Raw genomic sequence first — 26,448 nt, 5'->3', positions numbered from 1 at the left:
AATAGCAGATCTACAAGCTCATAGCACGGCACCGAGTGCCGTGCTATGAGCTTGTAGATCTGCAATTTTTTGAAAAATCTTGGAAATTTGTGCAAATCTTTGAATATATATATTTTTTTTTTTAAAGGATTATTTTTTTACTCAAATCTTTGCTTCTGGGGGGTCCCTAAAACAACATATTTTGAGATGGGGGTCCGCGGCCAAATGCATATCATTTTGGGTGGTCCTTGACATGAAGAAGTTTGAGAACCACTGATATATAGCAATATAAGTATTTTCAAAAAACCTTTAGGATTTAGAAGACATTTGTAGAATCGCCCAGAAGCAAAGATTTGGGTTAAAAATGTTCGCTTTACAAATATATATTCAAAGATTTGCAAAAAATAATCATGATTAAAAAAAAAATTGCAGATCTATGAGCTATGAGCTTGTATATCTACTATTTTTGAATGTAGCCAAAGAAATCAAAAAATGACACAGATTCTTTCCCGGTCTAAATGGGTTAAGAGTCTCTCTGTCCTCGCCTAGTTTCTCTCTCACTCGTCTTCTATACTTCTCCCCCCCCCCCCCTCCCCCGTCCCCGTTTGCTCTGTCCCTCTCTCTCTCTCTCTCTCTCTCATCCCTCTCTCCGCCATTCTGCCTCTATCCATCCATCCATCCATCTCTCTCCTCTCCGTCCACTTCACTCTCTCATCTCTCCGGGCCTGTCATCTAACCGCCGCCTTTTGTCCGTCTCTCTCTCTTTCTCTCTCTGTAACTGCAGTCTTTTATTCTGACTCCAAATGGGATGGTTTGATCAATACGCTGCCACGCTCATTATTTCACAAGCAAGCACGCACGCGCACGCACACACACACACACACACACACACACACAAACACACGCACCCAAACACACACACACGCGTCCGGAGAGTGTCTTTTGTGCTTGGTGAAAAGCAGGAGGTGTAATTCCACGGAGGCCAGTTTTCTATGAGGCATTAAGGCTGATGAGTGTCCATTAGCTTGAGCCATTTAACCCATTAAGACCGGGAACGCATCTGTGTCACTTAAGATTTTCTTTGGCTCTTCAAAAATAGCAGATCTACAAGCTCATGGCTTGTAGATCTGCTATACAAATACCTGCGCTCGTGCGCAGGTAAAAAAAAGTCGTGAAAATGTATGCAAATCTTTGAATATGTATATAATTTTTTTTACTCAAATCTTTGCTTCTGGGGGTCCCTTGGAACAAAACATTTTCAGATGGGGGTCCGCAGCCAAATACATATCATTTTGGGGGTCCTTGACATGAAATGAGTGGTTTGAAAACCACTGACATACGTATTAGCAACATAAGTTTTTTCAAAAAACAAACTGTTAGGATTTAGAAGACATTTGTAGAATCCCCCAGAAGCAAAGATTTGAGATAAAAATGTTCGCTTTAAAAAAATTAATCTGCGCTATGAGCTTGTATATCTGCTATTTTTGAATAGCCAAAAAGAAAAAAAGCCGGTCTTAATGGGTTAAAAAGATACTGTGACATTTTGGAAATCAGCCCAGACTTGGGCAGACTGACAAGCCTACACGTGACCCGTGTGAACAAACAACGCAATGCAACGCAGCGGAGAGTGCCGTCTGTGTGCTTGCCTTTGTTTAGCGATGCGGTGCTTGAGAGCCATAGGGGAAAGTCTATGGTTGGTGTTCAATGCATCTCTGTGTTTGTCACGTTTACGCTAAACTTATGCATTTTACCAGTGCTTACATACTGAAAACTAGAACTTCTGTGTTTAACCATATGCTTTGTTGTATTTCAAATAGCAAAAATAGCTGACCTACGAGCTTGCAGGTAGCTCTTATTTTTGCCAAATGTTCCCCTCTCATGGCATGCCCACAATAGGGACGCTAGAGTTCATGTGGTTTAAAGAGGAAAGCTACAGAGAGTTATGGAGATGATTTTGGTGAATCATTTTCCTTTTACACTTTTACACAAGGTTTCATTTCTTCATTAAAATATAGCCATTACATGTGAGTAAGTATTTGTCAACATACGTTGACAAATATGTTCTTCGCATGCCACTGAGTAGCTAGACCTTTCCATATTGACAGTTCCCTTAGAGCAGGTGACTGGACCACAAGAATAGAGTTATTTTCTCCTCCAATACACATGGAGTCGCCAGCCGCTTCTTGTCACCTGACACGCAGTGAGGAGTTTCACCGGCAGGGCGTTAGCTGGAACACTTTCCTTTGACAGACTACAGGGACATTGGATTCCCTGTTGGATGTGGCCTACTTTTCCTTTGCGTAGCTACCATGTGGACTTTTACCTGTGAAAGTTTTTGCGTTATGCAAACTATACCTTCTTATGTGGACCCGTTGTTGTGCTGCTATTTTTTGCACCTCATGTACATACCTGCTGCTACATGGACCTACCAATGTGTTGCCACTCTGTTTTTTATTTAATTCCTCCCCACAGACATTTCTGTGTTGTCACTGCTCTTCTACTGCTATCCTGACTCACCCGCCAGTGAGGAGCCCCCACCGGGAGGACGTAGGGCCTTCGTCCTGCTCCTCCCGCCCAACACTCCCTGCTGACAGGTGCCGCCCCCCAGCCCGTAGGAGTACATGCAGTGACTAATATCACCTTCCCTCCCCCTGAACACGGACCAATTATGTTCGCATACACGCCCGACAAAGCCGGATGCACCACGGTGGATTGGAACGCACTCTTTGCCCCTTACAGTCTAACCTCATGTACACTACATGCTGCTTTTTATGGTCGGTGTATATACGCAGGTATCTAAGATAGTTTCTTTTTTCCTCCTTGCTCTTCCTCTCTCTGCCCCCTCCCTTTCTCTTCTTTTCCTGAAAACAACACAATGGAGCTTGCACAAAAAAAATGATTTTCACCTGTAAATCTGTGATGTGACAATAAAACTGATTCTGATTCTGTTAACACGTGTTAGGAGTTACATTAACCGTTTAAGACTGGGGACGCATCTGTGTGTCATTTTTAGATTTCTTTGGCTATTCAAGAATGGCAGATATACAAGCTCACAGAGTGCCACGCTATGAGCTTGTAGATCTGCTATTTTTTTTTAAATCATGAAAATGTGTGCAAATCTTTGAATATATATTTTTTAAAGCGACAGTTTTTAACTCAAATCTTTGCTTCTGGGGGATTCTACAAATGTCTTCTAAATCCTAACAGTTTTTTGAAAAAACGTATGTTGCTACAATCAGTGGTTCCAAAAACGTTTTCATGTTCAAGGACCACCCAAAATGTATTTGGCCGCGGTCCCCCACCTCAAAATATGTTGCTCCATAGACCCCCCAGAAGCAAAGATTTGAGTTAAAAATGTTCGCTTTAAAAAATATATATTTTCAAAGATTTGCAAAACAAATCACGATTTAAAAAAAAATAGCAGATCTACAAGCTCGTAGCACGGCACTCAGTGCCGCGCTATGAGCTTGTAGATCTGCTATTTTTGAATCGCCCAAAGAAATCTAAAAATGACACAGATGCGTTCCCGGTCTTAATGGGTTAACACTCAGGATATCACTGTGTACAGTACACTACTGTATACGCAGTATGTATGCGTCGTACGCTCCCACCTCTTCTCCCAGGAGTTGAGTCCCAGGATGTTGATGAGCAGCCTGCAGTAGTAAAAGGCAGACTGTGGAGTCTGTGTCTCTGGCTCTGTCTGCACTGGAGCTCTCATGTTCAGCCCCTCGCCTCGCTGAAACAACAGTCAGCGGTGAAGCTCATTAGAAATCAGCACAATGCACACTTAAAATGGAAAAAAATACAAATCACCCAGACAGGGATTATTATTTTAGTGTCGACAACTGCATGAAAACCTCAGGGATCCTTGTGAGGGAAGGGCGTTGAACTGCCTGTGTCCAAACACAATGACAGAAGATTATGTAATGAGTAGACTAATGGCTATTCTGAATAAACAAGAAAAACTAGAGAAGGTGCGCTCTGCAGAACGCAAACCTCTGCCCGGCTGGGTTCAGTGGGTTGCCTACCCAGGGCTGTGTAAAGGCCAGTCCAGACCAATGCAACGCAACGCGACGAAACAGTTGCAGAGACCGTTGCAACGGTCTGAATGACCTCGTTGCAGGTCGGTGCATCATGTCATCTCATTGCGTTGCGCGTGATTCGACACGTTCCATCGCATGCAAAACGTTGCAGAGGCTATCAAAACATTTAACCAATCTGAGCGTGTACAGCTATCTAACAGTGTGCACAGATGTAAACAACCAAACAATGATAATGTTTTGGGGCGGAGGAGAAAGAAGACCTGCTATATCAACCTTATGTAATGATTACCATGTTAATATGAGACCAGTTTAAAGAGCTACCTCAAACAGAAAAAAAGAATGCCACACGTCGTATCGCAGAGAAATTTGTAGTACCGTATTTTCCGCACTATAAGGCGCATCTGAGTATAAGGCGCACCTTCAATAAATGTATTATTTTCATATATAGGGCGCACCGCATTATAAGGCGCATCCGCACTATAAGGCGCACTGACGGTGCGGCTTATAGTGCGGAAACCAAGGGAACCAATATTGACACACACACAATGGTGCTGTGCGTGCGTTTGTGTGTGTGTGGGGGTGTGTGTGTGTGTGTGTGTGTGTGTGTGTGTGTGACACAAACACCAGCACCAGAGTTTTTTTTTACCACATATACCTGATGAAAGGGAGAAAAATAGAGCGAGCGAATAAGAGAAAAGAAAGGATACATATCTTGTATACATATTTGTATACAAGATGAGTATACACTATGTACAATAAATATAACAGGTTGAAGTGCTATGGAAACTGTAAACTATATCTCGTGTCTGTCAGCGTCTGTCACTGTCCAGTTTAGGGGCAGCCCGCCTGTTGTTTATCACATAAACGGCAATCGGTCGCAGCTTGGCGCTTGACTGTCCAGTTGCAAAGGTTATTTTTTTTTGCAAAGTGGTTGCAAGTTGCAACTAGTTGCGTTGGGAATCATTGGTGTGGACTGGGCTTTAGTCATGGGCCAGTTAGGACCTGAGGAATCGGTGGGGAGGGGGTCGCATTTCTATGACATACGGTTCAGCGTTTTGCATTTGTAGGTGCCCCTATAGGCAGAAGTGAAATGATTTTGGAGGTGCGCTATATAGAGCATTGGTTCTCAAAGTGACCCCAAGAACCCGCAAAAGTGGTTAATATAGCGTCACAATACATTTTACCACTTTATCCATTTATAAGTTGGCTATTCAAAAATTGCAGATCTACAAGCTCGCAGCGCTTGTAGATCTGCATTTTTTTTTTATATATTTGAAAAAAAAAAACGAAAACGTTTAATAATTTGGATTTTTTTTTTACACAAATCTTCTCTTCTGGGGGTCCCTGGCACAAAACCTTTTCAGATGGGGGGTCCACAGACAAATGCATAATAATCCTTGGGTCCTTGACATGAAAAAGTTTGAGAGCCACTGCTATAGAGGCCCATCAACGTGTGATTCCAATTTGGAGTTGATTGGCTGTTGCATTCACAATGCATGGCTATTATGGTAATCATGGTAATCTCCGGCCTTCCGGAGATTACCGTCATACAACACGCTAATGGAAGAAAACCTTGCACCCTGAGGTTCCATCGGCTAGTTTTAGACTTGAACTATCCAACTCAACACACTCAGAACGTTAAGTGATCAGACAGACACGAGACAGTAGACGTGGAAGCTACAGTGCGGTACGTACGTGCAGGACAAACTCCCGCTCGGCGGCACTCTGCTTCAAGATGGCGTTGATGACGTCGTTCTCCTGCTTCTCTGAGACGCACGCCGGGGGAGGGGCCGGGATGTTGAGTGGCATGCCTGGAGAGGATCAATCAGAAGAGCTCAGGATCACCGCTGAAGTCACGGCTTCATGCAACTGAAGCTGTGTTTAGTGTAAGTATATGTACCAGGGCTATACGTACCAGGGCTATTATGGTTCACTTATTTCATTAGTTAAAAACTAATCAGTGGTGGAAAGTAACTAAGTACATTTACTTAAGTAACTGTACTTAAGTAAAATTTTGAGGCATGTGTACTTTACTTGAGTATTTCCAATTTCCAAAATTTGTACTTCTACTCCACTGTTTTTGATTATTATTACAAAACATACATTAACCCTATATACATTTCGGCCATTTGAAAATAGCCGATCTACAATGCAACTCATTGTGAGCTTGTAGATCGGCTATTACAAGAGACTTTACAAAACAACGATAACTAACTGAAATTGTATTGTGTGTTTACAAAACCATCTACAACCTAAAACTGTGGAGAAAATTAGTCTTTGTCAATATTTCACAGGTAGAGATATGCCCTGGAAAGGAGAGGAATGGCAGTTAGCCGCAGCAAGACAGAATACATGTGTGTGAATGAGAGGAACCCAAGTGGAACAGTGAGGTTACAGGGAGTAGAGGTAAAGAACAGGACTTTAAGTACTTAGGGTCAAAATTCCAGAGCAATGGAGAGTGTGGAAAAGAAGTGAAGAAGCGAGTGCAAGCAAAAGCAGGCGTCAGGTGTGATGTGTGATAGGAAAGTATCAGCAAGAATGAAAGGGAAGATGTACAAGACGGTGGTGAAACCAGCTACGTCAGCGGTGGGCAACTTTGATGATGGAGAGGGCCGCTACATGTCCACACTCACTCCAGAGGACCACATTGCATATACTGTCAGAGGGCAGACACCTTATCTCCGTATTTTGACTTTTTTCGCCACACAAAAGTAGCAAAAATAGCTGATCTACAAGCTCAAAACGCGTCGTTTTGAATTGGAATCCTGAAAAGTAACACTTTTTCATTTCAAATGCATTTGGTTAAACTGTATGAACTTAAATACAAATAGATTGGACATAAAAAAGACAATATAATTGTAATACTAGTCATTAAGCTACTAATATGGACTAATAGTCCATGAGCCAGAGCCCCAAAATTGAGCAATGATTATCGAAAGTTATCACACATTTTGTTATTTTCCCCATACGTACATGTGAAAAAATGACAACATTTTAAAAAGAGTTATCATAATGAAACTTCCAGAGTTGATTACTTACATGAAGACAATGATTTATCGTATTACAAGTTTTCTGAAATTGTATATTTAAATATGCAAATTAGGCATTAGGAAAATATGCCCACATTTGCATAACTTTCCAGAATCAACATTGGAACATTGGACAAAGCCAGAGTCAACATACTTATTTAATTTTGTTAAGATGTTGGAGTCAAAGGTTTTTAACGAGGGAATATTCAATATCTGGCTCAATTTTGGGGCTCTGGCTCATGGACTAAATGCCTAATTTGCATATTTAAATATACAATTTCAGAAAACTAGTAATACGATAAATCATTGTCTTCATGTAAGTAATCAACTCAGGAAGTTTAATTATTATAACTCTTTTTTAAATTGTCATTTTTTCACCTGTCATGTACGTATGGGGAAAATAACAAAATGTGCGATAACCATGAAAAAGCTGCTCCTGTGGAGAGGTTATCATATATTTATTTACTCGTATTGACCCTATGAACAATTTAATATAGGTATGGTTTTGCCCACTCTTTCGATAATGAAATCTTGTCTGGCTCATGGACTATAAGGAGTAATTAAAGCGTGTCATGTTTGGAATTCAGCTGAAATCAATAATATATCAGTATTCCGATTCCAGTTGCCCATGTATGCTTTGGGAGTAACAAAGATGGATAGGATCAGGAACGAGTACATCAGAGGGACAGCGCATGTTAGATGTTTTGGAGATAAAGCCAGAGAGGCCAGACTGAGAGATGGTTTGGACGTGTACAGAGGAGGGATAGTGAGTATATTGGTAGAAGGATGCTGAGGTTGGAACTGCCAGGCAGGAGGCCTATAGAGCATCGCAGTTCCCGCCCACTTCCTGGTTTTTCCTGGTGCCGGAAGGAAAAACCCAATGCATTTTTCCCATTGACATTTCCAAAAATCCATTGACAAAGCCTAGAATCAAGCCATCCAGGGTCCTGGTGAATCATGACCATAAAACGTTTTTTTCTGTGATTTCTTTTATTTTTAATTATATGATATACTATATTTAATAAGTACCCTTTGTTTTGCGTTTTAAATTTTTTTTTATCACAGAATCAAACGTTTTATGGTCATGATTCACCAGGACCCTGGATGGCTTGATTCTAGGCTTAAATTAATTGATATAAATATTTTTGGAAATGTCAACGGGAAAAATGCATTGAGTATTTTGCGGTGGAACCCGGAAGGGGCGGGAACTGCGATGCTCTATAGAGGAAGACCAAAGAGGAGATGTATGGACAGAGCCGTCTGGGAGAAATGCGGGGCCCTGTGCGAAGTCGCGTGTTGTTTGTTTTTTAACTTTAAAAAATGTTATTATAAAAAATAGTGACACTTTTGGTGTTACCGGTTCAAAATTGACCCGTATAACATAGATTAGAAGGTAAAAAGCCATTATTTTTCATAAACTCAAACTTTATTTTGCTTCTGATAGCAAATGCTAATTGAGGACAAGTCTCTCTCACTTTCAAACATGCAAACATTGAATATTGACAATTTGGGGGGAATTGAGCCACACTTCTCTGCCGGGTCAAATTTGACCCGCTAACACGACAAGTGTCACTTTTTTTTAAGACCATCAGAATGAACAAAAATGGTGGTAATTAATTTTGTTGCGTTAAAATAGCTGTCTCTGAGGATATCATGAAGCCTTGTTCCAATAAATAAATGTAAAGGGTACTTTTTACCTATTTAAACTTGAAAATGGATCAAAAATTACTCAAAAATGACCCTAACACAATGGAAGGGTTAATGTGTTATGATTATGGTTATAATGCATTATGAGCATTAATTAGTTCTTATAACTATAATTATACAGTGTTATAAGCAGATTATAACACATTATGTATGTTTATTGTGCATCATAGACATGGGGTGCATCTTATAACACTCTTGCACTCTTAAATGGTAATAATCAATGTTCTGCTTTGGAAATTACAAGCTGATTAATATGTGCTCTCTATAGGGCAAAAGCATCTAAGGCTAAAAGCAGCTCCAAACTGGTTGAATGCGCTCAGTTATGTGTGTGTGGATGCATGTATTATTATTTTATTATTGCATTATTATTATTATTATTATTATTATTATTATTATTAGATACTGTATGTGTGTTGGGTGGGAATCACATCCTGCCAAAAATGTGTCTACACCGCTGGCCTGTAGCATGTGTCAAATAAATATTGAATACATATTCCCTACACTTCTAATAGCCTACATGACTTTATGCTATTTAATAGTAATAGAAGAAATATGTATTCACTCACATTTATTCATTTGACACATGCCACAGGCCTATACATCAAATAGGCATTTAGTCCTGTATTTCTCAAATGTGTAGGCTACCACTATAGAGGTGCTACAGGATGATTTTATTTTAATATAGTACAAGAATAACTATCTGTGAAATAGAACCCATTTATTTCACAAAATAATGTGTTGGCAAATTACCAATATTTGTATAAAGTTACACTGGTCTCAATATATGTCACTTTCAGCCCTGGTCTTCACTGACTGAAGTAGGGGTCACATGAATCACATTAGATTCACAGATTAGAGATTTTATGTATTTTCCCCACAAGTTATTTTCATTCAAATGAAATGTGATTGAACTTGCACTAATAATGACTTTAGTTGATTTTTCACTATTTAAAATATAATATGTCTTCATTATTAATAATTATAGCTTGCAGATTGGCTATTTTCACAATTTTAAATTGTTTTAGAATAATAATAAAAAAAGAACATACAAGGTTTCCATCCGACAGCGACAATATATAGCCTATATATGGTTCTGTATCATATGAGTCAGTTTTAGCAGATTTCATTCTAATATGACTGCCTATGAATTTCATGGCCTGGGTAGGTAAACCTGGCCTGGCGGAGATATGCCCTGTTGCGCACAGCAGAACAACAGATGAAAGCAGTGAACTTAAACGAGGACTGGCCTGTGCAGCAAAAACGGCTCAAACTATATGTCAAACTGTCACTTTCTAGTTGCTGAAATAAACTTTCCATTTAGATCATTGTTGACAAACAAACAGAACATGGATGTTGTTTGCAAAATGATTATTTCTTGTCCATTTGTTTGTGAGATCACAGCTTCTCTCTACTTTTGTGCGATATTGATAGCATACAACTTTGAATTTGTTTGCAGTTAATTCCTATTGCCTACTGTACTGGATATTAAGAATTTGGGGATTTCGCTGTATTTTGTCAAATGTATTGCTGTTGATCAAGACAAAATAAGCGTCGGGTTTTTGCGATTAGATGTGCAGTGCACACTGCGCTGCCAGCCACTGACTGACAACCAATTTAATACCTTTACTAGTTACCCAACACTGCTACTGCACATATATATATATATTTCTAATTGGTCCAAAATATTGTCTATTCATGAAACCACCTGCTGACCAGCAAAAACATGTTTATAGGTGGGAATATGTGACCATTCCTCTCTCTATTACAAAAATAGACTAATTGGACCCAGAAATGTTGTTTTTCTATTTACTTTTAATATTGAAATGTAATCTATAGGCCTATTGTATGAAAATAAACTTTGTTGCTAAGAGTTGAGTGTTGAACAAACGGCACAATGTTATAAATGAGTGTCCTATAGTCTTACTCTGCAGCCGCACAGAGGCACCGCCGTAGCGTCGGATATTACCCGATGTTTGCTTTCTAAGCTTGATCTAGCCTTTGATTGCCTTTCAATAAAACCATATTTGATAGACATAGGTATCACCTACATGTTACTGATTATAGGGAATGTTATATTATTGTAATCGGTTGTTTATTTCCTGCAATGGAATTAAAAAGACAAAAAGATAATAATAATTATTAGTATTCTAATAATAGCATCAATTTGTTCACCATAATAAAGAATAGGATGGACGCACACTGTCGCACAGGCTATTATATCGCATACTCCAAGTAAATCCACCGTGCGTAAAGGTGAGTATGGCTCTCATAAGGATCTCATTGTGGGAACTGCATAAGGATCTCGTGCGCACGCTTTATTAAGACGTTTGAACGACATAAGGATCTCGAGCGCACGTCTTATTAAGACGTTTGAACGACATAAGGATCTCGAGCGCACGTCTTATTAACACATTGGGTGCCAAAACCGTATATATACGGTTTTGCGCATACTAACGTTGAGTGCCAAAACCGTATATATACGTTTTTTGAAAAAAAAAAAAAAATTACTTTTTTTTTTTTTTTTTTTTTTTTTTCCTTCACAGCAACAGGAAATATCACTCCTACAAGATTTAGACTCCAATCCACCTCCTGGTTAACTTATGACTTCAAAAACCTGTATCTCGGCTCCTGTGCACTTTTTTTTTTTACAATGTTAATTTAACTATTTTCAACTGGCTGCAACTATGGAATGGATTTCCGAATGTTTTAAATTTTTTCCCCCCGATTGTACGAGACCTGTATGTGTGTAATAATCACCGTGAGGACGGTGATCACTGAAAATATTTTGTGACTACTTGAAAAAGGTTCAAAATGTTTAAAAAGTCCTGGCACTCAAAGTATAATATTTTAATAAACCTCTGGCACCCAATGTGTTAAGATGTTTGAACGACATAAGGATCTCGTTCTCTCACTTTAATAATGATGTGGGAACATCTTAGGATCTCGAGCGCTCGAGTTAATAAGACGTTAGAACGAGATATATGACGTTAGAACGACATAAAAAAAAATCTGCTCTATGGCCCTTTAGGGGCTCCGTACCTTTCATTGTTTTCAAGTAAAAAAAAAACCTTTCATGAATATTCAAGGCAAAAAAGTACCATATGTCATTGCTATGTGCTACTGTAGCTGCTAACACCAAACTCCACTGGAATTGATAGTTTTAAACTCTCTAAAGGGATCTAAAATGTTGTGCTTAACTCGACAATAAGTGTTGTCCCTATCTACTTCAATGGACTACTTTATTTGGGCTGTGTTTGCTGGATTATTGTTTTTAACGAGGCACAACGAGCAGGCGCGCGCACACACACACACACACACACACACCGAGGCTGCAGGCAGCCCTGGCTGCACTGACACTCACACACACACACACACACACACACACACACACACACACACACACACAGACCGAGTGAATGTTTTTTTCTGTGCGCAACAGATTTCAGCGTTGTTGTTTTTTTCATAGCGTGTGTCACATCGGTCTCAGTCTCACACACTGTAAAGAAGTTCCACACCGCGGACATTTTCAAACCTGCGTGCGTAGAGCAGTGCAGCGAGATCATAACAAACACTTCTTCCTTCTTTTAAGGCGGCTGTTATTCAGCCAGCGTTTCACCGCCACCTTCGGATCCGGAGTGATATCAAACTCTTGACATATATAAGTCATGATCAGATCGGTTAATTGACCTATTTATCGGAATGACCGATCAAATTATTTACATTGATATCGGGCCTATCCGATCCATGGCCGATTGATCGGACCATCTCTAAATGCGACACGTTATGAGCTTGTAGATTGGCGATTTATTTTCACTATTTTTCGGAACTTTTTGAATCTCACCCCTGACAAATACCCCATATTACAATAAAAAACAAAAAATAAGACAAAAACTAAACTAAAACTAAACTCAAAACTAAACTGAAATTGAAAACAAAAAGTCAAAAATAAATAAAAAAAACTATAACCATGGTCAGGATCACTGTGACATCACAGCATATAAACTGAAGCTGTATTTTAATGACAGAGAAAGCGTGTGTGTATGTGTGTGTGTGTGTGTGTGTGTGTGTGCGCGTGCGTGCGTACGTACCTGCTCTCTGCAGACACTCTGGACTGGAGTATCCCAGGTACTGCAGCATGTCGTCGAGCGCGTCGTCTCCCTCCCTGAGCGAGTCCCACGAAGGCACCGCCTCCCGACACACGCGCTTCGCCAGCGGCGGCGCCGGGAGCTGCTCCGAGCCCGCCTCCCTTACCTCCAGTCTGTCCTCGCTCTCCTCCTCCTCCTCCTCCTCCTCCTCGTCCTCACGCAGCGGGCCCTCGCCTCCCCTGTTCCTAGGGCTGACACCATTACAACATTTAGGTTGGCGAAATTTGTCCCACGAATAATTGGCGATTAACGATTTAATTGTGTTTTTGGCATTGAACATATGGATACAAATTTCTGTTTGTTTTTTAGGCTTCATAATCACAAATTGCACAGGGCAGAACCAGTGGTGGTTAGTGACAGATAACCAGTAATTTAGTACTCAAATGTTTTACTTAAGTAAAAGTATCAATACTGCAATGTAGAAGCACTCTGTTGCAAGTAAAAGTCCGGAATTCTAAATTTACTTGAGTAAAAGTACACAAATATATACAAAAATTTAAGTACAACATTTTTTCAAAATAGCCTAGGTATAACATAGGGCTAAAGTGGTTAATGTATGTTTTATAATGTAATAATGTATATCTGCAAAGTAACTAGTACTAAAGTTTCCAAATAATTGTAGTGGAGTAAAAGTACGAAATTTTCTATTGGAGTAGAAGTAAAAGTACTGAAAATTGGAAATACTCCAGTAAAGTAAAAGTACCGCAAAAGAATTACCAACACATTTAATAATTTAGCACATTTTGGAAAATATTTTTCAACATGGAAACGATTATGACGTTTATGCAAAAATAATTGCACTTATCTCACATAATTGCGATTAGGCGATTACGTAATAATTGTGACAGGCCTACCTGTCCCCCATCTGCTCCTCGCCAGCCTCCCCTCCCTCCGTCTCCTCTCCTCCATCCTCCTCTAGCTCCCTCTCCTCCTCCTCCTCCTCCTCTTCCTCCTCCTCCTCCATCATCTCTCCTCCTCCCCCCTTCCTGGCGGGGGGCGTGTGCGGCCGGAGGCTCTTCTGCGCGTTGTACGTCTGTCTCTGGGAGGAGTGGGTGGGCGTGCGCACATGGTGCGCGCACGTGGGACTGGGAGGGGGAGGGCACAGCGGGGGTCCGTAGAGGACGGCCGAGTCCCACGAGTGTTTCCCCGCCACGTCGCGGACGATGACGCGGACGCAGGCGGGCGCCGACGACAGGCCGGCCGTCATGCCGCCGCCCGGAACGCCCGATTCTGAGCGGATCTGCGGGACGGGAGAGGAGACAGAGGACGGGGGTCTGATTCACACTGTTCATTCTCACACAATGAGACATCAATGTTATATTAACTCATTGAGTGCCATTGAGTTTTTTATTTTTTTTCTTTATATGTTCAGAACCCAAGATATCATTATCTGAAGATTTGCTGCTCCATTCCATTCACTCATTGTTTAACTTATTACTGAAAAAGGCTGTATCTCGGCTCCTAAGCACTTTTTTTTTACTATGAATTTTTGGCCCAGACATGCTATTTTCAACATCAGACAATTAATGTCAACAAGGTCGCGATGACCTCGTTGACATTTGTGAAACCACACAGTGCAACCCTCAGTGATTAGCACCCATCAGGGGATCGATTATACTGGAGATAAAAATTCTGTGACTACTTGAAAATCTAAGATAAATTGAAAAATCTCTGGCACTGGGACCACATAGCCAGAAATAATTCTGGCACTCAATGAGTTAATACATTATTATAAGCTCTACCAGCAAATCAGTGGGACTCATCTTCCAGGGAGCATTATAGTCAGGGGAAATTAAAAGAATCAGGGAATAAATTCCGTACGAAAAAATGTCTTCACCAATGTGTTTATAAAGTTGTCTAGTAACACATCTCACAAAGACTGAAATGCAGTTTCCCTCGGGGAATCTGTGACAGCTAATGAAAGTTGGGGTACCCTTAACCTTATGCAGGAAAAATTTACAACATTTTATTCTGCATTAAGTAGCATGTGAGGGGTCATATTTTCTCGTTTCGGAAAAACAACATAATTATGTTGCTTTATCGCCGCATAATATTGGCGTTCTGTGTGGATGTACTGACACAAAAACTTCTAATTAATGCTTTTTTTGTGTACTGTATATGATCCCACTTGGACTTTTACCTAATTTCCCATAATATTCTAGAATGAAAACGATCCAGTTACAGATCAAAGGTAACATGGGTGAGAATGTACTTACTCTACAGAAAAAGTGGGGATAACAGAATGTAGCGCTCAAAGTGAGTTTGAGCTGTAAAAGGAAGTGATGTTGACTAGGATTAAACAAGATCATACATGGGCAACTGCATGCAGCCCCCACCTTCACTTAATGCGGAATACTGATATATTATTGATTTCAGCTGTTCCAATTCCAAACATGACCCTCTTTAATTACTTCAGTCTATATTAGTAGCTTAATGATTACGGTAGTCTTTTTTATATCCAATGTATTTGTTTTTAACTTCATAAAGTTAAAATAAGTATAACTAAATGCATTTGAAATTAAATAAAAATGTAACTTTTCAGGATTCCAATAAAAAGAAATTGCAAAAAATAATTCAGCATTCCAATAAAAAAATAGCAAACATAGCAGATCTACAAGCTCAAAACGCGTCGCAGTGCGACACGTTTTGAGCTTGTAGATCGGCTATTTTTGCTATTTTTGTGTGACATAGAATGACGAAGTCGGGCATAAATTACAAAAAAAGTTAAAATACGGAGATAAGAGGTTTCAGCCCGACAGTACAGTATATGCAATGTGGCCCTCTGGAGTGAGTGTGGAAATATAGTGGCCCTCTTCATCATCAAAGATGCCCACCCCTGAACTAGATCATCTCTGAGCAGTCTGGTGTACCTGCAGCACAGTGAGCAGTGTGGAGCCGTTCAGAACCAGGAACTGGAGGTTTGGGGAGTGGAAGAGTTCGGGTCCCAGGTCAGTGCTTTCACAGTACGGGTTGTCCTGGTTCTCACACACCTAGGGGAAAAGAGTTGGGGAGGAATTTGCTGACTGATTTCCAATGACTGCATGGACACGTCCTCAGTGATCATTTATCCATTTGTATTACACGGCTTGGTTGAATGCTTGATTATGATTGGTCAATCACTGAATTCATCTGTCTGTTGTTTTTCAAGTAAAAGTGTTTTTCTTAAGTAAAAGTATGAATACTGCAATGTAGAAGTATTCTGTTACAAGTAAAAGTCTGGAATTCTAAATTTGCTTGAGTAAAAGTACAAAAGTATTGGTATCAAACCAGAGATAACGCAATCCGAAGATGTACTGCTCCATTCACTTACAAGTTAAAAACCTGTATCTCGGCTCATGTGCACTTTTTTTTTTACAATGTATTTTTGGCCGAGACATGTTATTTTCAAAGGCGTATAAAAGCGAACGGGAGGTCGCAATGACATTTTTTTTTCTTCTCGGAAGCACAGTGAAACCCTCTGTCATTAGCAACCATCAGGGGATCGATCAAACTGGAGATACATATTATGTGACTACCGTACTTGAAAAGGTAAGAAAATCGCAAAATCCTGGCAGTGTGGGCTTCTTGGGATATTTTTTTTGGCGGTGAATAAGTTAAGTAGCCGTGTAATAAGCGGAATAATACATGGGGAGCAGGTCATTATTGCGAAATAAGGACCTGCTCCACATTGATTATCTGTTGCTTAACTCAAACCCCTCAAACGTGTAAAAAAAATTGACCCTTGTGTGTCCATTTGCTTACACTTAACTGTAACTGTCAACTGTAAGCGTTCCTGTACCTGGCTAGTGAGCATGGCAGGACCTCCAGACATGGGGTAGTGTCCCAGGTGGTTGACCAGGTGAGTGATGACCGTCCTGGCCGCTATGGAAACCAGGCCCTGCTGGATACGACTACGCACTGGAGAGAGAAGGTACACACATTTTAGATCACATTGATGGCTCAGGCTATGCAGGGAAACATGGGGGGGAAAACTACGATTGGAATACGGATGTTAACCGAGCACCAGGCGACAAGAGAAAAAGGTTTAACCAATTTCTTTAGGCTATTCAAAAATAGCAGATCTACAAGCTCATAGCGTGGCACTCGGTGCCGCGCTATGAGCTTGTAGATCTGCTATTTTTTTTAAATCGTGAAAATGAGTGCAAATCTTTGAATATGTATTTTTTAAACATTTGAAAAATATTTTGTTCCAGGGACCCCCCAGAAGCAAAGATTTGAGTAACACATTTTCGCTTAAAAAAATAAAAATATATATATGTATTCAAAGATTTGCACACATTTTCAAGATTTTTCTAAAAATAGCAGATCTACAAGTTCATAGCGCGGCACTCGGTAACTTGTGTATCTGCTATTTTTTAATAGCCAAATAAATCAAAAAATGACAGACAGATGCTTTCCCGGTCTAAATGGGTTAAACGGTTGACTACAAAAGAGTAAAGATGCATATAGGAGCACATGCTGACTTAACAGGACTTAAGAATGAGACAATCTTATTGTGCAATATCCCACGCGGTATTCAGAACACAGCATCAATAGGGCTCTTAAGACTTTCATGTCTAAGTTCTGGGCCTCAAGTAAACCCTAGGGAGGCTATAGAAAGCCCAGCGTTTGCTAAGGTCCCTGGCCCCGTAGGTATTTATTAACCCAGTGTAAGTGTGTGTAGAAACTGTTAGGGGCAGTGTCCACCGAGACGTTGTTTTTTTTCTTTCCCTGAGCACAGCATAAGTTTTGAATCGTTTACAATGTGAGCATGCGCTCGAGTGGCGCAGTGGTAAAGTCACTGCCCACCACCACGGAGGTTGTGGGTTCGAATCCACCGTGGTGCAACCGACTTTGTTGGGCGTGTATGCGCACACAATTGTCTCGTGTTCAGGGAAGGGAAGCCGGGCGGGGAGGGTGATATTGGTCATTCCACGTACTCTTACGGGCTGGGGCGGCACCTAGCTCGAGGGCTGTACGTCCTCCCGGTGGGGGCTCCTCACTGGCAGGTGAGTCAGTAGGATACGACAGCAGTGACAACACAGAAATGTGTGTGGGGAGGTATCAATTGTCATAACGACTACATTGGGGAGAAAAAGGGGCTAAAAAATAAATTGGCTAAATTATCATTTTAAAAAGCTCTGTTTTTGGAAACCTAAGCAGCGCGATGAGGCGCTGAGCTTTTATTTTGCACTTGTGCGTTCACGTGTGGCATTTTTAGAAGAGCTCCTTGGCATTTTTTAGATGGCCCTTTAGTGTTTGAGAGGGTAAGTAAGCATTGTGTGTGTGAGCTCACTGAGCTGAATTTTCTGTGTGTGTGTGTGTGTGTGTGTGTGTGTGTGTGTGTGTGTGAGCAGAACTTTCTCTGTGCGTGTGCGTGTGTGCGTGTGCGTGTGTGTGTGTGATACACACACGCTATATAGGATCCTGATAACAAGTTTCACAGTGAGTTCAACACAAACTGGTGTATTACACAGAGATAGAGAGGGACACAAACACACACACGCGCATACTCACACGCATCGAGCGTGCGCACACACACACACAATAATGGATGTACATTGCTGGCCCCATGCAGAGCAGAATCCGATGCCATCACACTCACTGAGCTGCTGCCGTGTTCTGTCCAATCAACATCCTTACACACACACACACACCCAGCAGGTACACAGCTACACAGTGACACTGGGAACACCGCCACACACACACTTTATTGACAGGACTGTGTGCAGACAACAGACATACATTGACATTCTCCACAACTGGAGGAACCTCAGGAGATCTCTCTCTCTCTCTGTGTCTGTCTGTCACTCTCTCTCTCCAACCTTGCCATTACTTTTTTAGGTGTATCAGCCTTCAGGTGGTGGGGAGTTAAGAGGAGAGAGGAGAGCATGGTGTGTGAGGACGCTCCAGTCATTAGACTACACCATCTGTCCTGCAGTCCCACCACAGTGGGAAGCAACACACACACACACACACACACACACACACACACACACACACACACACACACACACACACACACACACACACACACACACACACACACACACACACACACACACACACACACACACACACACACACACACACACACACACACACACACAACTTTTCCAATATCTTTAGTAATAGGCAGCAGCAGTCAGGACACTGTGTGAGAAACTTAAATCTTTGCTTCTGGGGATTCTACAACATTTGTAGAATCCCCAGAAGCAAAGATTTGAGTTACAAATGTTCGCTTTAAAACACATTTTCACGATTTTTCAAAAAATAGCAGATCTACAAGCTCATAGCGCGGCACTCGGTGCCGCGCTATGAGCTTGTAGATCTGCAATTTTTTGAATAGCCAAAGAAATCAAAAAAATGACACAGATGCGTTCCTGGTCTTAACCCATTAACTCATTCACTGCCAGAGATTTGCGTTTGCCCACTGCCAGAGATTTTTCATTGAAAAAAAAAAGGACTCAGGAGCCGAGATACAAAATGTTTAAGTTTTAAGTTAACAAGGAAGTGGATGGGAGTCTAGATCTTCGAAAAAACATATCTCCTTGGTCTTTGGGTCAAATTGGAAAAAACAAATATATATATATATATATTTTTTTTTTTCACGTAGATCTACGGGACTGGCACGTGGCGGCTTTAAATAGGTTTGCGTAGATCTACGTGATTGGCAGTGAATCAGTTAATGGGTTAATTTACAAAAAAACAAACAGTTAAAATATAGAGATAAGGTATCAACGATATACAGAGTATGTACATAGATTGGACAGTATTATCTAATCTAATGTGGTTACCTTCAGTGACAGGCTGCAGTTTACTGGAGCGCTCAGACTCGGGGCTGTGGAGAGGCTCTGGCTCCCTGAGACCCTCCAGCAGGAGGTAGGGGTCGTAGTCTGGACTCTGCAAGTCTGTCAACTGCAGCGGGGAATACTTTGGATTGCTGAATGACTGAGCTCCATACACACAACCATGGAGGACCTACAGAGAGAATGTTGGCATTATTAGAAGAAGAAAAAAATGGTTTAGTGCTATATAATATAATATTAATGTGTTATTTACAACTTTACCAAAGTTGTTTACCAACTTTACTATCAACATAGTTTCATATCATAATAAAATGAAAAGTTATGTTGTTGACTCCTGGACATAAAGTACATATTAAAGGAGAGTTCCAGTCATTTTAGGTGTTTGCTTTGATGTGTCGCTAATCACTCACCAACATACCAGGGGCAGTTGACTTTTTTCATAGAAGCCCCTGTTGTCCATTGTGGAAACCCCTTCCACTGGCATAATGGAGTAATGTGGATAAACAAAAATCGCCTATTTTAGCAGCTCCAAAGTTTGTTTTCTTTCCACTAATCCTCATTATGCAGTGTACTGACACTCAAACATGCACTGAATGTCCCTTATGAGCTGCCGTTCATGCAGAACGAAATGGAGCTGGTTGCTTGTTTCTCTCACAGAATCTGGCAACACCGAGGACTAGCTTCACGTCGTTCTGCATGAACGGCAGCTCATAAGGGACATTCAGTGATACGCAAAGTGGTGTTTTTTTTTTTTTTTACTCACAGGTTCACATTTCATTGTAGGCCTCGTTCGGTACGACACATTTCATTGTAGCACCACCGGAAACGGAATTATCCGGGATCCGGAAATTCCGGATCCCATCCGCTTCCACTCTAAACCGGAAACTAAATGTCGATTTTCTCGGTTGTTGCTTTTCTCATCGCTGATCGCTGTTTAGATGAAACCGCTGTAGCTTCAAGATCGCAGATCCAAACGGTTTTCGCTGGGCTTTTCACACAGATCCCCCCCCCTTTGTGTTTACAAACAGTTGAACGCGCGATTTTAACGGATTTAGCGATGTCTGTGGCGACGTGAAAAAAACAAAAAAAAAACAATAAATCGCTGGCACTGGTGAGTACATTATATCAAACTCTGGCATGGAATGTGTTAAGCAATGTATTGACAGTGAGAGAGACAGGAAGGGCAGGGGAGAGATGGGATCTGAACCTTGTCAATTTGAACCTAAGCCAGGCGCACCTCCTAGGTCATAAACACACTAAAAAAATCATCAGTACCTTGTAGATACAGCTGAGCAGGGTCTTGGGAGCGGCTGGCGGTTCTCTTTCTGGAGGATGGTGGATGGTTGCAGGTTGCAGGAGGGTCTTTGGAGGCAGAGCCATCACCCAGTCCAACAGACACAACAGCAACGACACCACCAGCTGGAAAACACACAAACACGCACAGTCGCACACACAGAAGTTAATATAACTTTAGTAGAACTTTTCAAGAAGCAAAAGAGGAATCCAGGAAGTGAATAATAGTGAGGGAAACCTTTGAGTGTGGAAGCAGTGAGGAAATGTGATTAATACTGTGTGTGTGTGCGTGTGTGTGTGTGTGTGTGTGTGTGTGTGTGTGTGTGTGTGTGTGTGTGTGTGTTACCCTCTTGTCAAGTTCATGTGGTGATGACTCAGTGGAAGGCAGCAGGGCGGTGATGGTGGCAATCAGGATCTACAATAGAGGACAGCAAGGACATGAGATTTTTTTTTGGTTATTGTTAAAAATAGCGTATTTTTTTTGTCACAGTTGCGAAAGTGTGACTGATTGGACAATAGCGGAGGCCATCTTTGCCCTACTGCTGCCAGGGTTCTTTTGAGATTTCATTTCCATGCTATGACATTGGACAGTCTAGATTGAAGGTCACCTCCACAATCTTCTTGGGCATGTCTGGAGGGAACCTCTGCAGCTGGTCCACGTAGCTGATCAACAGGTGGAGGATGTCCGAGGCCACCAGCGCCACGTTCTTATTGGGGTACTGGACGCAGAGACACGCACACGCACACACACACACACACACACACACACACACACACGTTTCTATTACTATACTCGTGAGGACATCAAAATTAACCCATTAAGACATGAGGCCGATTCTACAAACGTCTTCGAAATTCTAACCTACGTTTTCGGATAAAGTGACATTTGTGATTTTTTTTAAAAATGTTTTTATCATGTCGCTATTATATCGTTGTTGGTTGGAAACCTTGTATGTCCAAAACGACTCCTTTTTTATTGTCGTTTTAAAAACGATAGTGAAAATAGCCGATCTACAAGTGCAAAACGCCTCGCGCTTGTAGATCTGCTATTTTCACTACTTTTGTGCGGCTCTCTTGTATGATGAAGAAAGGCTTTAATTTATGAAGAAAAACACATTTGCAAAAACATGGATATACAAGGTTTCTGCCGCACAGTGACGATATAATGTAGTAACACCTAAAATGACACGGATGCTTTTCCGGATTGAAAGGTATAACAACAACGTATAGGCTTTCCGGGTCTAAATGGGTTAAAGGACAGAATTGAAAGTAGCTGACAAATAGCAGATCAACAAGCTCACAACTAAGTATAAATCTGGCATACAGTAAATACAACCCAAACCCTAGACTTAACATCTAAATGTCTCATTTTAAACCTAACCTGCATCTTTTCCTAATTCACAACCTCTTAACATCCTTTTAAACCATAAAGTAATCATTTGTCTTTGTGAGGACCACTACTGTATGTCACAATGTCTATTTCTCAAATTCGACTATACTTGAGGGTGCATTTGGTCCGCACATGTTAACGCATCTGTGTAACCACTTTAACCATTATTTTATACTGGCTATGAGCTTGTAGATCAGCAAAAAAAAAATTAAATCGAACATTTGTGCAAATCTTTGAATATATATATAGATTTTTTAAGCGAACATTTTTAACTCAAATCTTCGCTTCTGGGGGGTCCCTGGAACAACATATTTTGATGGGGGTCCGCGGCCAAATACTTATTATTTTGGGGGTCCTTGACATGAAAGAGTTTGAGAACTGTTAGGATTTAGAATATATTTGTAGAATCCCCAGAAGCAAAGATTTGAGTTACAAATGTTCGTGTTAAAATATATATATATTCAAAGATTTGCAGATCTACAAGCTCATAGCGCTTGGTGCGGGCGGTATGAGCTTGTATATCTGCTATTTTTGAATAGCCAAAGAATAAAATAATGATTAAAGTGGTTAATGGGTTAAGTCCCACGTCATATTGGCATGGCAGCGGCCGAGCGTTGTGCATTGAGGTTCCACATGGAGAATGTGATCGTACACACAACATTAATAAGGTTAGAAGGTGTTGAGGGAGTGAGCGAGGGAGAGAGAGGAGTAGGAGAGGACATCGTTGCAGTATAGAAAATCAATGCTACTCTAGATGGAGAAAAGAAGAAGTAAACAGAGTAGGAGGCAGGGGAGAGGAGGCTGCTGGCATGTCACAGTGCTCCTGTGTGTGTGTGTGTGTGTGTGTGTGTGTGTGTGTGTGTGTGTGTGTGTGTGTGTGTGTGTGTGTGTGTGTGTGTGTGTGTGTGTGTGTGTGTGTGTGTGTGTGTGTGTGTGTGTGTGTGTGTGTGCATGAGAAAGAGAGGCACTACACATGGCTGAGGGTACTGGCTTCTGGTATGAAGAGAAGAGATTCCAAGGTGGACATGTGTTTCTGTGTGTGCGCGTCTGTGTGTTTGTGTGTGACATTCCTCCCTGGATTAAGTCCCTCATCTGAAGGAGGACCAAACATATTGACTGTCCAGGGCTCGCTCCCAGGAGGAGTGCGTGTGTGTGTGTGTGTGTGTGCATGTGCGTGTGTGTGTGTGTGTGTGTGTGTGTGTGTGTGTGTGTGTGTGTGTGTGTGTGTGTGTGTGTGTGTGTGCGCGTGTGCACGTGTGGGTGGTGTGCGATGTCGGTGTCTTAGCAGGCTATTGGCTGCTGATACACCCAGCAGGGATTCCAAGGTGGACAAGTCCTGTACATGTGTGATGTGTGTTTGGCTACAGATGAGACGGTTAATGTTGGCCTGGATTTTATTCCAGTGTCCAAACCTGCTAGTGCAATGGACCCAGAGACACACCACAGCTCAAGACGAGAGAGACATACACACACACACACACACACACACACACGTTTGTATTACTATACTAGTGAGGACATAACATTTTTAGGACGGCATTGAAAATGACTGAAAATAGCCAAACAATAGCCGAAAGATTGCAGAAATAGAATAGCTATTTTTCACGGTGTGACATCGGCACACAACTAAGTGTAAAATAGGGAAAACCTTAAACCCTGACATGTCTAATCCTACCTTAACCTGACACTTTTCCTAATTGTAAGCCCAACTCTAAACATCTTTTTTAACCATTAAACAACCATTTTTCTTGTGAGGTCCAGGAAAATGGTCCAAAATCTATTCCTCTTTCACTTATTGAAAAGTTCTACTAAAGTCATATTGACAAGGCGATATTAATCTAGCGTCTCTCGTTACACTGTTTAAGTTCCTTCAAGCTCGCTGCGTTACACAACGCCTAATCAAATTGCATTTCATCAGTCACTTGTACTCTGTGCTGTTCTGAAAGCCATTTTGGCTGCTAAAAAAATCCACCAACTCTAAATTCACTGTACTGGTCAATGAGGCTGTTCAGCTCCTATCCATAAAGAAGGAAATAAAATGGCTTTCTCGACAAAAAATATGTATTTGATGCAGGTGTTGATTTTGACAGCAAATTTAGATTATTTTTTAGTCATAGTCTTTTGAATAAAATTCCAATTAGTTTTAGTCATATTTTAGTCATCTGAAATGTTTTAGTTTTAGTCGACTAAATATCATAAGATTATAGTCGACTAAATCTACAGTTGATTTAATCGACTAAAATGTGTTTTGGCGGTGTCTTGATGGTGTCGTAATGGCTGATTTTACACTTGGTTGCATGCTGAAAATAGCCGATCTACAAGCTCACAACGCGTCGCAGCACGACGCGTTGTGAGCTTGTAGATCGGCTATTTTCAGAGCGCAACCAAACACAAAATGACTTGTCTTTTAGTTCTATTGGATCTCTTCTCCACTCGTCCCTCACTAACATTTTAGTCTAGTTTTTATTTGTTGAAAAAATTGTCAATATATTTATATTTAGTCAACATAGCTTAGTTTTTAGTTAGTTTTCGTCTGTGAAAAAAGGTAGTCGATGAATATTTTTCGTCATAGTTTTAGTCGACGAAATCAACACTGATGGTCAGGACAGAGATGAGTGACTGACCTTGAGAGTTACACAGATGACATTGAGGGCTTCTTTAATCTGCGGGTGTTGGGTACCATGGACCAACTCCTCACTCAGCCAGATACCCAGACTGCACAGAGCCACACATCTACAGAGAGAGAGAGAGAGAGAGAGGGAGAAAATGTTACACCACTCTCTCAAACACACACACATGCGCGCGCACACACACACCATACATACCTAGCAGGAGCCGAGGGTTCGTGTCTGGCGGCGGTCAGGATGTGTTTGATGATGTGCTCCTGGAAAACAAACACACACACGCGCAAGCACACACACACGCAAGCACACACACACGCAAGCACACACACACGCAAGCACACACACACACACACACACACACACACACACACACACACACACACACACACACACACACACACACACACACACACACACACACACACAGAGTGAGTAACAAGCACTCAAGGACAACTCTATGTTGGGAACTCTATGTCGTTTCAGGTAAATGCCACTTTAACACTTCACCATTAGCTATTGAAACTACCGGGTAGCCTCTTCAAACACGGTGGAAATAAGCCACCTGAGACCCATTATTGTATGACGAGTACTTCTATACAGGCAGTGAGCTCAAAGTGGAGTCTCATGGATATTTCTTTGTTTTTGTCGCATTTCTAAGCCAATAATTTCATGACCGGCCGTGGCTCCAGTAGGAGACTCAAAGTGTCAACTTTGAGTCTCCTACCAGAGACATTAGCATATTTCCGCCAGTCATCAAATTATTGACTTAGGAATGCGACAAAAACTAAAAAATCTCCATGAATTCAATGCTTCATGGGGTGTGTAATTGACAGAAAATAAGTAATTTTAAAGGGATATTTCACTTTCAAACACTTTTGGGGTCATTTTTAACATCTACTCAGGCTTTTGTGTTTCACTCCAGACAGATTTTAAGTTGCTTGATTCAGTATTTAGATATTGATATTCATTTTATCAGATACAACCCCTTCCTATACAAACCCATTGTAACTTCAAACTCCATTTTAACCATGTTAGACTCATTGAAAACACCCGTCCTTGGTTCTGGTGACTGATATTGTCCTTCTAATACGTGAGGAGACCGTGTTTTTTATTTATTTATTGGGGGGAAATAATCTTTTTAAAGAATGCAAAAAGTAATTGAAAATTCTCACCAGAACCATGGACAGGTGTTTTCAATGAATCTATCATGGTTAAAATGGAGTTTGAAGTTACAATGTGTTTCAATAGGTACAATTCAAATAAAATAATATCTAAATACTGAATCAAGCAACTTAAAAATTGTCTGGGGTGCCAGAGTAGACGATAAAATGACCACAAACATGTTTGAAAGTGAAAAATCTTTAACCCTATTTACATCGGCTTTTTGAAAAAGCATCAGTGAGAATACTACAAGTGGAATAAGGGGTCATACACTGCAGCCACTTTTCCT

At 41.0% G+C, this 26,448-nt stretch overlaps 1 protein-coding gene across 4 annotated transcripts in view; it reads right to left on the bottom strand.

The window, feature by feature from the left end:
• The window catches only part of ralgapa1 (Ral GTPase activating protein catalytic subunit alpha 1), a 135,735-nt gene that overhangs the window by 46,880 nt on the left and 62,407 nt on the right, over positions 1–26,448 (bottom strand). For all 4 annotated transcript variants that reach the window (XM_080414133.1, XM_080414134.1, XM_080414135.1 and 1 more), the window contains 12 exons: positions 25,200–25,258; positions 24,999–25,107; positions 21,593–21,703; positions 21,331–21,399; positions 20,967–21,110; positions 19,680–19,863; positions 16,682–16,800; positions 15,774–15,893; positions 13,758–14,143; positions 12,847–13,094; positions 5,718–5,833; positions 3,591–3,715 (listed from right to left, as the gene is read on the bottom strand). In XM_080414133.1, coding sequence (XP_080270259.1) covers positions 3,591–3,715; positions 5,718–5,833; positions 12,847–13,094; positions 13,758–14,143; positions 15,774–15,893; positions 16,682–16,800; positions 19,680–19,863; positions 20,967–21,110; positions 21,331–21,399; positions 21,593–21,703; positions 24,999–25,107; positions 25,200–25,258 — 1,790 coding nt within the window. The remainder of the gene's footprint in view (positions 1–3,590; positions 3,716–5,717; positions 5,834–12,846; positions 13,095–13,757; positions 14,144–15,773; positions 15,894–16,681; positions 16,801–19,679; positions 19,864–20,966; positions 21,111–21,330; positions 21,400–21,592; positions 21,704–24,998; positions 25,108–25,199; positions 25,259–26,448) is intronic.

This window comes from Gymnoscopelus braueri (genome assembly GCF_963280865.1).
Source record: "Gymnoscopelus braueri genome assembly, chromosome: 19".
NCBI classification, from domain to species: domain Eukaryota; kingdom Metazoa; phylum Chordata; class Actinopteri; order Myctophiformes; family Myctophidae; genus Gymnoscopelus; species Gymnoscopelus braueri.
Note: the sequence above shows the minus strand (reverse complement) of the source record. Positions and strands in the feature narration are given on the sequence as shown.